This window comes from Neopelma chrysocephalum, unplaced genomic scaffold (assembly GCF_003984885.1).
Source record: "Neopelma chrysocephalum unplaced genomic scaffold, ASM398488v2 Primary Assembly neopelma1_97102, whole genome shotgun sequence".
Taxonomy (NCBI): Eukaryota; Metazoa; Chordata; class Aves; order Passeriformes; family Pipridae; genus Neopelma; species Neopelma chrysocephalum.
Window position 1 is genome coordinate 6,305,634 of NW_020925744.1, and position 13,957 is coordinate 6,319,590.

The following is a 13,957-nucleotide window of genomic DNA, read 5'->3' on the forward strand; positions in this document are numbered from 1 at the left end:
TGGTTTTATTTCAAGTGTGAAATACAGAATTGCCTTCAAGAATGAGTAACCGGTAATTTTTAAGTGCTTTCTTAGTTTACTTCAAACATTTTGTCTCCCTTCTGTTTTCTTAAGGAATGCAAACGTGAGTTCTTATTCTATAAAAACAGTGGCTTTGAAGCTGATTCAAAAAGGCAAAACAGAAAAACACCTCTGATAAATGAAGACATATAGAAGATTGTTCCCTTTGCTTGGCCTTACCCGTGAAGTCCAAGAATCCATGGAAGCCCTCATCATCCACCCTGCAGGCTTCCATCAGGCTACTGAAAAGGGTGCCAATGGGGTCCAAAGGGTGTCCCACCCAACCTTCAAGATTCGTTACTGAGGTTACTCCTCTGTGGAGAAGTTCTGTGACAGAAAACATGCGGGGAGGAGGAAGGGAAAGAGAGCTCACATTAGCCTCTCAGAACAGTTATACAAGTAAAACTGCTTGAAATGCTCTCAGTACAGAATTCAAAGTATTTCCAGTAGCTTCTGCACAGAAAGAGAAAGTAGTATCTTTCAGCGTGAATTCACTGCCCTTTGTGAAAGACGAAATAAAAAAAAAAAAGAGAAAGAATAGAAGCCAAACTTTTTGAGTACTAGCAAAGTGTATTATGGGTTAAAAATTTCAACTGCAATGTCTTTTGAAATCTCTTCCTTGATACCAGTAACTCTTCTTAAAATGTCTGTTGAAGAACTACAACTAAGATTTTTTTTAGTAGAATATTCACAACTATTTCCTCACTCAAAATGATACAGTACCACTTTTACATTTTAAGATAATCTGATAGAACTGAAATAAATGAAAATATTCTAAAATATGACCCAATTTCATAAATTATGAGCTTACCCTGCATCTATTTATTTATAGTTATATTTATTTTATATATGTATATAAAAAGTTCACTAAACTCAGGATGACAGCTACTTTAAAAAAATAAAATCAAATGTTTAAATGAGGTACACAAGAAAAAAACCTGTCCTTTGATTGGATAAGGTGTATTTCTGGTCATTTTAAAATTTCAGTCCACAAATACCTTTACAGATAGTTTGTTCTGTAGCCCTCACCCATCATTTGCTTAGAACATGAAAAAATTGTTATGTGCAGTGAATTGAAGGAAGTGTGATTGTGGTAACAATATTACAGATTCTCCAAATCTTTTTTTCATTAAGAGTCCTATGGTAACAGCTCCCCTTTAACTCCCAACTTTTTTCCTCCTAGACACATAGACACAACGGAACTAAGAGAGGTCAGAAGCATCATGGGTGACTGTTTAAAAACTGTATACAAGTCATTATGGATGCTCAGCTTCTCTGCCTGTCACATTTGTGCCTGCCTCCACTCTATCTTGTTCATGAAATGTCATATTTCTGAGGAACCATATGTGCTATCACAGAGCTTTTAAGTCCTGCTCCTTCCTATTAAATGTGTGGGGCTACAAAATGAATCACAAACATACTTTTCAGGAAGGTAGGTTTTTTTTTAAAGAATCCGCTGGTACGCACTATGAAAAACAAATGAGTAAATCACTGTCTTACAGTGATTTACAAATCACTTACAAATAGCACATATAAAAGATGACAGGCAGAAGCAAGTAGTGTTACCAAAAAGGATTAATCAGAGTGACTTCTTACCGACTCACCTATGTTTTATTTATTTTATTGTGCCTACTTATGACCTTCACTTGTGTTATGCCAACCAAAGACTTGAATCCTCTATTCAGAGACATTTAACTTTAAATCACACAAGTGCTTCCATGGACGTCAGATCAGTCACATGAATAAAAGCTAAGAAGAGGGATGTGGAGTTTGTTGAACTGAATCCTAAAACTGGGCTGTTGCTGTAGACTTCACCTGGTTATAGAGAAGACCAGCACATTTTGCAGTATAAAAAGAGTGTCTTTTAATTCTACATGAGTGTAAAAAATAAAAAAGCACTAAAAATAAAAAAACACAGAAACAACAAACTTCTTTGTTTTGGGGCAGGACAGTTCACATTTCAGGTGCTCCATTTTTTATTTTTAATAGCCTTATATTAGTTGATAGCTAGAGAAACTGCTTACAGGGAAAGGAAATTAACACAAGTACTGAATGTGTACATGCTGCACTAGCAACTGGGAATGAAGAGAAGCAGTATTACAACCAGCACACAACTTGCAACAGACCCTTCACACCTGCCAGCAGTACAAACACACAGACATAGACACCTCTCTTCTTACCAAAAACAGTGCTCAAAGAAAACCTTCTTCCTTGAGTACCATGGGAAAAAAATATGGAGACACAAAGGAACTGCAGCTAAATTTTTTTCAGCTAGGTATGTACCTTGTCTTCTAAATACTTATTTCTGGGAAAACATCTGAACACACACTCAAAAATTTACACGTATGACTTCACACTGGTATTTTTACCTACAATGCATGAGAATATACATATTTAAGAGTAGGAAAGAAAAGCTAAAATAAAATTTGAACAAAGAGATTATTGTAGCAGCTGAGAAAGGAATTCTAGTTTTTCTCATGCATTCTTCCACCACAAAGCCATCCCCTTCTTCCACTGCCACTTCAAGCTAAAAAAGTTCAGTGCAGGATTATTTTGGGTTGCAAGGATCACATGACAGAAACTGTATCTGAAGGAGAACATTCCTTCAAAAAATTCAAGGGTAGTGATCAGAGAAACACTACAAAGTATTTTATAAAAAACAGCATTTCAAAACTAAAACCAATGAACCAACCAGCCAAAAAATCACCAATCCCCTCTACTCAGAAACACTGAAATTGTAAGCATTAGAAGATATTCTCTTGGAACACACACTGCCAAACTTGATGAATTTCTGTAGTGCAGATTTTGCCTCATTGTTACCTTCAATGTCAACTTCAGGCTTACACCTCAGAATATAGAGTTCAGCAAAATTTTATGTCAGAGAGCGAAAAATTAAACATCTGACACACGAAATGCAAAGTTCTGTTCAAAAGCCTGTAAATTACACAGAGTGACTATTTTCACTTTGTAACCAAAACGCCTGATTAGGATAAAGGCCTCATCATACCAGATATATTGCAGAAGGCTGAACAGAGCCCTGCACAGCTCACAACACAGCTTACAGAAAATCTGACATCCAGAATGTGACATTACCACTATCTGAACCAAAGAGTTAAAAGTCACCTCATTCATTTCAGTTTCAAAACCAGTTTCCTCATGTGAAGTTTCTGTCTGGTGTTACTGTCCACTTGCATGCCCTTTGCCCTTCTCTTTCCCACATTTACCTTTCTTCTGAGCCCGGAACATTTCCAGCTGTTTCTGTTGCTGCCTTCTCAGTGTATTAACAATAGCTATTGCTAGCCTCAGTGCTTCTCGTGGATATCCATGAGATCGTAGTGCATCCACCCTCGCACAGGCTGTAGGAACATGTTCTAAAGCAGAGAAAATAATTGAGGAATAACAATGCTTCCATATTTGCAGTGGCCTGTTTTGCTAGGTTACTCAAAACGGCTTTTTTTTGTCTATTTTTTCCTGTTTTTGTTTAGAAAACTACGCAAGAGAGACTTAAAGGACTAGTTCTGAGCCAGCATTTCAAGGGAGCCTCTTTTCTTTTTGTCAGGTTCTTCATCCATCTCCCCACCACCTCCCCCCCACAAAATAATGCCATAGAAAATGAACAAAGCAGCAAGTCATGGAAACATCTTTCTGGTTTAGCTACTTACCATGCCAGAGGGGCCACCCCTGAGAGTCAAAGAGCAAGTTTTCAGTGTCGTCATGGTAACAGTAGTTGGTGTATAGGTCACTGCTGATAATGTGCTGTAAGTGCAGATCCTGCCAGTGCAGATCGCATGCCTCAATGGCTCGAGTAAACACTGTCCGATGTGGTCTGTTGGATGAATCTGTCATTTTCACAAGTTCAGAAAGCTGCATCAGCTTTTATTCATTCATACGTGAATCAGTCATTTTGTCTCCTGCCTATTCACCAAACCCCAGCTGATGGCAGTCTGGCTTGCCCCCCTCTCCACCAAATGACATTTCACATCCTATTATTACCCACAGCTCAGATGATGTGTGTGCCATTCATTTACATTCAGAGAGAGATCTAGAAACCAGCACAGCTGATGATAAACAGGACTTTGCAGAGAGAACCAACAGAGGTGAAGGACATTCAACAGCACGTACAAACTCCCCTAAAAACAAACTAGATATACAGCACTCAAGCATCACCGGTTTTTCTCCTCAGACCCAGAGCTGTCAGGATGAGGGATGAATAAGCTGTACAAAAGATTTGTAGCTTTTCTCTTTGAGAAGTAACATTAATTTTGAGCACTTGTATAACTTTGTTTGTCATGAACATATACAAATACCGTTAATACAGTGAGGTACTGAAGCTATAGGACTGACATAGTCCTTACTGGACATCTTCCTATGGCAAAATTTCTCTGATAACATGGCACTATGTCTATGAACGTTGAGAAGCTCTGTCAGAGTTACCACTAGCCTGCCCACATTAGTCTGAACATCATGAGGAAGCAAAATACCTCTGTAAGCAGTCACTTGCTGAATGAACTTTTATGTCCCTGGCTGGCTGTGAGATTTAACAATGAACCAAGTCTTTTCCTTCAGAGGTAATCTTCCAAGTAAAAGAAACAAGAAGAAACCCAACTAAGTGCAAATCTGCCATCAATACTGAGGGTTTTGAGGATTATGAGGGTTTTTTCCTGAGTAAATACCCTGCACTTTGTCTAGTTATTAGCAAAATAGCCATCTTTGCTTGAAGAGGATTGTACAAAGCTTCTGTCAGATTTGATAATCACATTTTAGATTAGAAAGCATGATATTGAGAAAAGACACGTCCTCCAAGATGGCAGCACTGCTTCCACATCCTCCATGCACCTGCCAATGCAGATGACAGATACGGAGCACATCCCATGGACAGCTGCTTTAGTTTCTCACATACAAGATTAATGTAGTTTCAATATATCTCTCTATAAATAGCTATCAAGGCTTTGTAACAGCAAATAAAACAAAAACCCCATCACCAGAAGGAATATGAGATTATAGTCAAGCAAAGAAACATGTTGTTACACAACATAGTTCAAAGACATCCAATTTTTATGCAACAATATTTAGAAGCCCCAAGTGAAAAGTTAGAAGACTTAACTAAACAGAAATGCTTGCTTTGAAAATGTTGCAGCCCCGGTACAATAAAAACCCCACTTATTTGTTCTTCTGCAAAGACAGTATTAGTAAAACTAATTTTGGCTGGTCAGTCCTCAACAAGAAAGTTATTTGTCCTAGGAAAGAGTGCTGAATTCTGCAAGGCTAGAGTATATAAGACAGAGGTTATATTGTATGTTGCAGTCAGTGCATATGTTTAGGCTCACCTTGGTTGGCATTTGCACCCTGAGGCAAAGCATTGGTTAAATTGGGTAGCTCGTTTCCATGGTTTCCATCCTCCCAGGGACAAACATCCACACTGTTCCATTTTTTCAGCTGTTTGAGCCAACTGGACTTCTGCTCCAACTTGCAGTGGGGATTTAAGACTATACACATCCACAGAGCACCTGATTTTAAAAAAATGCTAAATTATGTTTTCTATTAAAAATGCAGCAGCCAGTGACTAATTGCAAACTTATATACCATATACTTTCTCTCCCCTCAAAGGCTACCCTGTTTGCTTCCCAGCTACACTTAACACCAGGCAGACTGGTAATTCCCCACGCAGGTGCTTGGGGCTAGTGTGGGCAATCTGAAACAGCTGATAGATAGTACCAAGTCAGCCTTCTCAATTAAGAGGCATTAGTAGGATTTTTGTATTAGAAATCCAGAGTTCCCAATGTATGGCTCATCAGACAGGAACATCAGTAAAAGGAAAAAAGAATTCACATAAAGTTACAGAAGAACATTAATCAAGTTTTCCTTCTAATTTTTGTATCAGAAGGGGTTTTCTATGAATGAGAATTATGTATCTTCCAGCTTCACGTTATAGGAACCAAAGAAGTACGTTAGTAAGACATACATTTCGTAAACACATACGTCCACACTCAGAACCCATCAGAAGTACTCCTGATGATGTAACCCATTCCCAAACACATCTAGATCTCAGATAACCAGTAAACGTGAGTTTTGTGCAGTCTGATAGGAATAAGACATTTTTACTGCAAGAACTTCAGTAATTTCATTACAGTAGAAAATTTCTTTTGTTTAGGGAGTTCTAAAGGAAACCTAATTTGTGTTGACATATCATACATACCACCACTTTGGAAACGTCTCCCTGAGACTATATAGCATGGCAGGCATAAATACCCTTAGAGTGTCTAGTGGCAATTTTCAAATGCAAAGATTTTTCTCTAAATCAGCTGTCCCTTCATCAGCTTGAACTTAGATAGAAGCATGAAGTCATCTGAAAGTACAGTTTCGCAACAGTTCATGTGCTCATTAAGAATGTGCCTTATACAGTACAAGAGATTGTGAGAATATACCTAGACTATACAATCCTCATGACAGGCTAAAGAAAAAAAAGAGAATAAAAACGCAGCTGGTTCTTCTAGGAAAGTAAAATTCTCATATTCAAGGACTCTCTTGCTAAGAATGCAAAATGGATACCCAGGGACCAGGCTATTACATCATATTCATTCCTAAAATAACTCAGGTAAGCCACAGCATAGGAGTCACAGCTTGATCCTTAAGGTTACAAGTCTCCTGCTATTCAAGACCAATGCGGAATGGGGAATTAATATCAAAAAAATCTGAAAACCATAACAAAATATGATATGTTACAGTTCAGAACAGAGAGAGACTATACTACTGCAGTTTATTACTGCACACTAGTTAAATACAGTACAGCAAGTGTTTTGGGTTTGGGATTTAAGTGTCTGAAACTTGCCACAGGAGTGAATAAGGCCAATTTTTTAAAATCTTTTTTTAAAATCAAATAATCTGGTTTTCTTTAGGCACACTTGCCAGCACACTTCACCATACAAAACAAGTTCTTATTAAGCATCAGTGTTTCAGTACAACTACATTTCTTGCAATCTGCAAAACGAAGCAGAAGATGAGGCACATTAGAAAGCCTTGGGGAATAGTTAAGGTGTGACTGCTTATTTATTTTAAAAATCAAGTATCACTTGACGGCACTTCAGAGACATTTTACATCTCAGCATCTAACAAAAAAAATTTTTAATACTTTGTAACCGGATTCCCAGTGTTTTCAGACTGAAGGAAAAGCAAAGTAGAATATCATAATCACATCTGGTTAAGTATTTCAATCATCCAGCAAGGCAGAACACTCACTACTGACTCCACTATACCCCTAAAAAAAAAAAGAGTGGCCTTTTCTTTTTCCACATCTCAGAAACACCACTAGAGGCAAAAGAATTCACCTGCCTCCTTCAGAAGCTCCACTATGCACAGGATACATCTATGAGGCAGGAGCAGGCAAACAGAACCCAAAGTACCAAAATTCATTAAAAACTTCTGTGGTTTAAAGTGGAAAACCATGTCAAGCCTAACTATATTGGTAGCAGCCATTGCCTCTGAAGCCCAGGCTATTTTTATGTAAATGAAGCACAAGGACAAGTGTATTTCAAATAAACCCCACACAAACTACTTAAAATTTCAACAGAGCTCAACTACAGCATGCTCCCAATGACTTCAGAGAAAGCTGCAAGCACATCTGAGATCTTGTACAGTTTCCATGGCTGCCCGATTCCCTGCAGGAAGAGGACTGTAAGACAAAACTCCCCCAGGAGAAGAAAAGGGAACAAAAAGAGCCTCGGGCTCAGCTCCTGCAGTGCTACAAAGCCTAGTATCTGGGAGAAGGAAGCATAATGCCAATGACTCCACACTCTTCAGTCTGTTTGGGTTTCTAGGTCTTTTCGGTCGGTTTGTTTTTTGGTGGGGGCGTTTTGTGTGATTTTTTTTTCCTTCTCTACCCTGCTGCCTCCAAGTGTGGTGCATTTGCCTGTATTCATATTTCTTCCTACTCCCGATCCCTAAACACCTTCCCCCTCCCCTGACATCTGCTACATTCTGGCTCTTTCACTGGTTCCTGTCCTGCTCCTAGCACTGAAAAGTTTGAGGAAAACATTCGCTTGTGTCCAGACTTTTATCACACGCCAACTGGCAGGAACCTGGAGGATATTCTTCCTGTTTGACTGTGATGCTGGTCAGTGGAAGCCCCCCTGAGCTGGCTCTTAAATGCTACCACCAACCTGGAGGCTTACACTGGCCTCAAACAAGAGATACTCTATTTTCTGTCAAATGGCTCCTGTACAGGGAAACTGCTGATCATGCCTACTACCCCTTACTACAGATAAGGCCTATGGAGAAAATTTGGCAGCTACTTCCTAATTTGCAAGAAAGGTATCTGAATCAATTTCCATGGACTTCAGCTTAGAAACTGCTGTTGGCAACAGTCTACACTCCAAAGAATTTACCCAAAACACACTCCTAGCATTCTTAAGTTTACATATTTGACTACATTTAATGTCACCAATGCCACATGCAATATGAACAAATGTCTCATAAAATAAAAAAGAGACACCAAAAATCCAGAGGAAGTATTTGTGTTTACAGACTCTGTTTTTCTCTCTCAGCACAGCTCACTCTCTTCTTCCTGTCTCCCTTTCACTAGGTGTTTTTTCATACTGGTTTCTCAGCAGGCTGACACATCTTCCCTCCACCCCAGACTGCATGCTACAAAACCAGAAGTAAAGTTCGTATTTGGATCCCTTGATTCGAACACACATCTTTCCAATACAAAACTCCTCACAGCACAGTGGCAAAATGATCATAATTCAACATACAAAAAAATTTCCCCACAAAATAACAGGAAAATAAGACATGCTGCAACTGCAATTTGGTAATAATTTCACAAGAGAATGAGTATTACAGCTGTCGCATTGAAGTGAGGAATTGCCTATTTTGACTCAACACTAATCTTGACTTGGTAAAAGCCAGCTTTGCCAAAACAGACCTTTGGTTCAGACAGACCTCCTTTTGAAAATGCACAGTTGTCATTCATCTTTAGTATTGGTCACACCGCCCAAAAGAAAAAAAAAAGGTTACATTACTGTTTTAACAATGCAGGTCTTTCTTATACATACAAAGGAACATCAGTGCTTTTGTTTTTCTCAGGAGACATCCATACCTTTGAATTCGTGGGGAAAAAAGGGACCACATGCCTTTACATTGATCAGGATTTAAATATGCAAATTGAAAAACATTAAGAAGCATTAAGTCACTGTAAAAGTAGATGTCATAATAACCACATATCCTGTGCATGCATGCATTCATGAAGCTAAAGGAAGTGCAAGGACTGTGATTAAACATTTCTCACTTTTCATAAAACCAGTTATATTTTACTCTTGACCCAGTAAATGGGAAGGTGGTGAGGGAAACAATTTCAGTGAGGTGCTAGGACATGGACCATGACCAATGACCCGGCATACAATTCTGTTTGTCTGTTGGATTACAGTCTTTCCAAGAAATCTGCTTTTCCTAGAACATTACGCTATCTTGTCAGGGATGCTGTATAGCTGAGCTTAGGTCAGCATGTCCTCATTTACCATACCTGTGTAGTCAATGGCTGAGACTTGGCATTCGCTTTGGAATTTTACATTTAATATATTTTAGACCAATCAATGCATTTTCAAAATTATAATAAGCAAGAAACAGATGCACATCTACAGTGATACTTCTTTGCCCTTTCCATTAATGCACAACTATTTCTTAAAAACTAAGCTATAAGATTAGTAGCATTTGACCATTTCAAAGAAAATGCAGTCAGGTAATCAAGATCATTACCTTTGCACAGCAAACAAAACAGCTTCGGCACTTGCTGCACACTTGCCACTGTGCCCCATTTGAAACTAATAATTTCTGTTACAAAGGCATCGTTTTCCTGCACTGGAAGTCCCAGAGGAGAAACAATACTAGCAGGCAGAACCTATGAACTCTTTAAAGTAGAAGTGTCATCAAAGGACTTTAAAATGGTTAACATTTGTATTTTAAACACACACCCACTTTCACCAGGACAGCTACTTAGAAAACTTAAAGAAGGTACAGTATGGTATTTACTGATTCTCAAGGAGAAGGACAAGTGCCTTCAGAATAACTGGCAAAGCCACTCCCTTCTCCAGGTTTGGGGAGATCTCCATTAGAACAAAACATAATCAGAAGTCCCACCGGAGAATGCTCCAATTAAACAGTTGCTTTTATGCAATAGTAAAGATAGGCAAAGCGCTTCAGTGCTGTTCTCTCTTCAATAAGAACCCCAAGGAAAACTATTCTCAGCATTCCACTGCATCCAAGTTGCAATTTTATTCATAAAAATTCCTTAATGCATTCTGGTTTCTCTGTTCACCCTTCAGAAAAAAAAGGCTTTCTATGGGTGTTGTGTTTCTTGGAGAACAGAATGCTTCATTTTGCTCTAATTCACTCTATTATTGAATTAAACTTTGATGTATTGGTCTTGACAAGTGCTTCATGCTAATTGTATTGTGTATGATAGTCTAATCACTCCCCATGCATTTCACACTATCTAGCTGATTAATGCAGTAGATTACCTGCAGCACTGATGGCAAGAGGGAATCACTGCCCCTCTACACACTAATCTCCGAGTGTGTATTTGACAGAGCGGAGGACTAAAACAGAGACAAACTAAATTGCCTAATTCCTTAGGTTTCCCTTTCTCTCTTGCTGCTGCTCCAAGGGCTAAAGACACGTGTATTTGGCTGAAACAGCCAAATACCGAGATTCTATTCTAAGCTATCAGCAACTACATGCTTTGATCTCTGTGTCAAGTAACTAAAAACTTCTGCTTTCTCTTCCTATGTTTTTGTCATGGTTTGAGAGCCCCAAAATCCAATTTCCGAGTCCTGGCCCCCCTCCCACATCTCAACCCAGTGTGAGATGGGTTTTTCCAGACACCACACAAGACTCAAAATGGGGGGGAAGGGAAATATATTACAATGACTGTACACATCACATAAATATTATAATACATTACACACACAATTTCAACTATCTCCTATGATAAATCAGTATTTACAATGGATCAAATCACTTCTTCCTCCAAATAAAAGTCCAGGAGGGAAGAAGGAAGAGATCCTTTCTACTCGCAAAGCAGCAGCGTCTCTAGGGCAGCAGGCTCTCTTTCTCTCTTCCATGCAGCAGCTGTAGCTGGATCTCTGCCAGTACACACAAGGGGGTCTCCAAGCCCCTCTTGGCCCTTCAACATCAGGCAAGGGTCTTCTCTTCCGTGGTCTGTGTTTACCAGGACAAAGGTCACTTCACCACGTCATACCACGAAGCACAGGGGTCTTCGTGACGGTCCCTATCTTCAGGAGATTCAAATTCCCCTACAGAGCTTCTGTTGCTCTGATCTCAGGCTGCTAGCTTCTCAGCAGCAGTGAGGGGGGGGGGGGCCAAGGTCCCCCCCCCTGCATTCCTTTGGCTGTCCCAGTCCAGCTTTCCGGGACGCCTGAGCTTCTTAGCTCCTCTCTTTTCAGTGCTGTAGCACTCCAAGACTCTTCTCAAGTGAGAGTCCATCTCCCTCCTCCTAGGAGGGGTCTCAAAAGGAGTCTGGGGGTTTTGGTTCAGTTCTTACCCAAACTCTCTCTCTCCATCAGAGATCTCTGTGTCTTCCTGCTCGGCAGCTCTGCTGCTTCTTCTTACCTGCTTGGCTCTTTGGCACTGTTTCTCCGGTCAGTGCTGTTTTGCTGCCGCTTTCAGTATCTCTTGCTGCTGCTCACGGTGCAGAAGCTTCCCCCAGCTCTCAGCTACAGAACTCGGCCCAGTTTAACACTGTTCCAAGTTTCTGCAGCCCCCAGCTGGGGCTGGGGGGGGGCCAGAGCCCCCAAGGGGCTCCTGCCCCTGCTCCTCATGGTCACTTCTCCAACAACAACTACAACTAACTTCTTTTCCGGTCTGCTTGTGATATGTTTATATTTTGCAGGAGCGCTCATTGGTTCAACCCCAGGGTCACCACCCCTGGGGGTTTACCATTTTATAACTCTAGGGGGAAAACTGTCTAGGCCTTCCTGGAGACCAGCTTGTAACCAGGAAGGAACTAGGAAAGTGACAAAGGAAGTATTCCATGCTATTCCTTTACGTAACTTGGGGTATAAATAAGGCATAGATAAGAGAGCTCGCTCTCTTCCTTTCCGGTGAGGTTCGAGAACGATGGGTCCCTGTCTTGGTCTGGCTCATCTGGAGCTGAGGCCTATAGTGACTGCTGTTATCGGCCACGTGTGAGGGGAGAGTGCTGGGCCGCGTCCAGACGTCCTGCTTCTCTCAAGGGAAGTGGTGAGATTTTGCCAATTCTTCAGTTTGCTGGTTACCAGGTTTTTAGATCGTGTAGACCTGTTTTGTTTTTGTCCCTTTTCGTCCTATTTTGTCCTTTTTCCCTTCTCCCTTCCCCTCTTCCCTTTGGGAAGCTATTTAGGGTTTCTGGGGTTATAGATATACATAATACTCTCACTGTATATATCTATTTTATATGTAAAATATATATTTTTGCTAGAACTTTGGCTGCTTGTTTTTTTTTTCTTCCCTCTCTGGGAAGCAGACCCTGTTGTCAAGTTTCAGAGACTTGGCAGGAAACCAGCTCGAAACTTGCACACCCCCCACCACAGTTTTCAACTTTTAGGACAATGGAAAAAGAAACTAACCACACACTTCCATCATTTTGAGTATGTTTTAAAAACTGCTGCATCCTTGCAGACACTCTGCCTATTCAACCAAAGAGTTTCATGTAAGAACAGGAATTAGCTTGAAAGCTTTAACAGTGTAATAGTTTAAGACTACCATCTCCCCAAGGGATGACTTAGAATCTGTCACATGCTCATTAGATACCCCTCTACGCATCTGTAGTACCCTATAACCTAACCACTGTAGCAAGGCTTGGACTATTAGTCTACAAAGCTAAAGGAAAGTATAAAGAACTTGCAAATTATTAACTTGAGTCATATTTACAAAACTGTTCAATCATTTGTTTACAATCAATCAACTGAAGGTAAAAGCACTGCTAATGCTAACACGGACATTACAAAAATAGTCCTTCATAAGTATCTTAATGTAATTCTTCACAATTTTAAGTAGTTGCCAATGTTTACAGTCAGATGGTGAACACAAAGTATGCTCCTGCCCAAAATATGTATATTTTATCAAGGACTTTAACTAGTAATACACTCTCAGAAGTTACCACCTGTTTTCAGAGACTTTAACAATTTTCAGAAGAAAAGTTAATGTGACTACTAACTATAAGTGCACTAAGCTACTTCTATCTAAATTTATAGGAATGAATTTCTCTCCCAGTTAATTTTCTCAGGAAGATACAAAACTGCAAAATTTGATGTTTGTCCAACAAAATAAGATATTAATAAAAGAAAGGGATGAAAATACCTCTCCTTCAAAAAAAAAAAAGTGGAGCAAGTGAAAACACTCCCTTCACATAGCGGGAATTATGATTGCCACAACTGTGCTCACAGAATGTAAATAATGCACTGTAACTGGTCAGAGGAACAAATTCTGATTGTCTAGTCTGAATTCCTTCATACTCTAACATTTCACAAATCACTTCCATCTTCCAGCCCAAACACGATTGTTGAGTTTTTACAAAAACAACATACTTGAATTACAACTTCTAATACAAGAATCTAGCACAGCTCCTGGTTAGACAGCCTACTGCCTGGCTACCACAAACCAAAATTCTAAGCTTATTTTTATTTAAATTTCTCCAGCTCCAACTACAACTTTGAGCTACCTTCTGTCATATTCTGGCCTCATACATCCTCATTTCAAATACCATTATGGCAATGTCCATAATGGAGGAGGAAGGTAACAGTCCTCAGAAAATGCAGACAAAATCCATCTTTGCAGAACTGCAGCCTGGCTTTATTCACTGGGAAGACCCAGGTGGCAGAACAACTGGGACACTGCAAGGCCATAA

General features: G+C 39.8%; 1 protein-coding gene across 4 annotated transcripts in view; it reads right to left on the reverse strand.

The window, feature by feature from the left end:
- The window catches only part of ZSWIM6 (zinc finger SWIM-type containing 6), a 119,917-nt gene that overhangs the window by 22,589 nt on the left and 83,371 nt on the right, over nucleotides 1–13,957 (reverse strand). For all 4 annotated transcript variants that reach the window (XM_027671443.1, XM_027671444.1, XM_027671445.1 and 1 more), the window contains exons 5-8: nucleotides 5,388–5,567; nucleotides 3,723–3,899; nucleotides 3,285–3,431; nucleotides 241–387 (exon numbers count right to left, since the gene is read on the reverse strand). In XM_027671443.1, coding sequence (XP_027527244.1) covers nucleotides 241–387; nucleotides 3,285–3,431; nucleotides 3,723–3,899; nucleotides 5,388–5,567 — 651 coding nt within the window. The remainder of the gene's footprint in view (nucleotides 1–240; nucleotides 388–3,284; nucleotides 3,432–3,722; nucleotides 3,900–5,387; nucleotides 5,568–13,957) is intronic.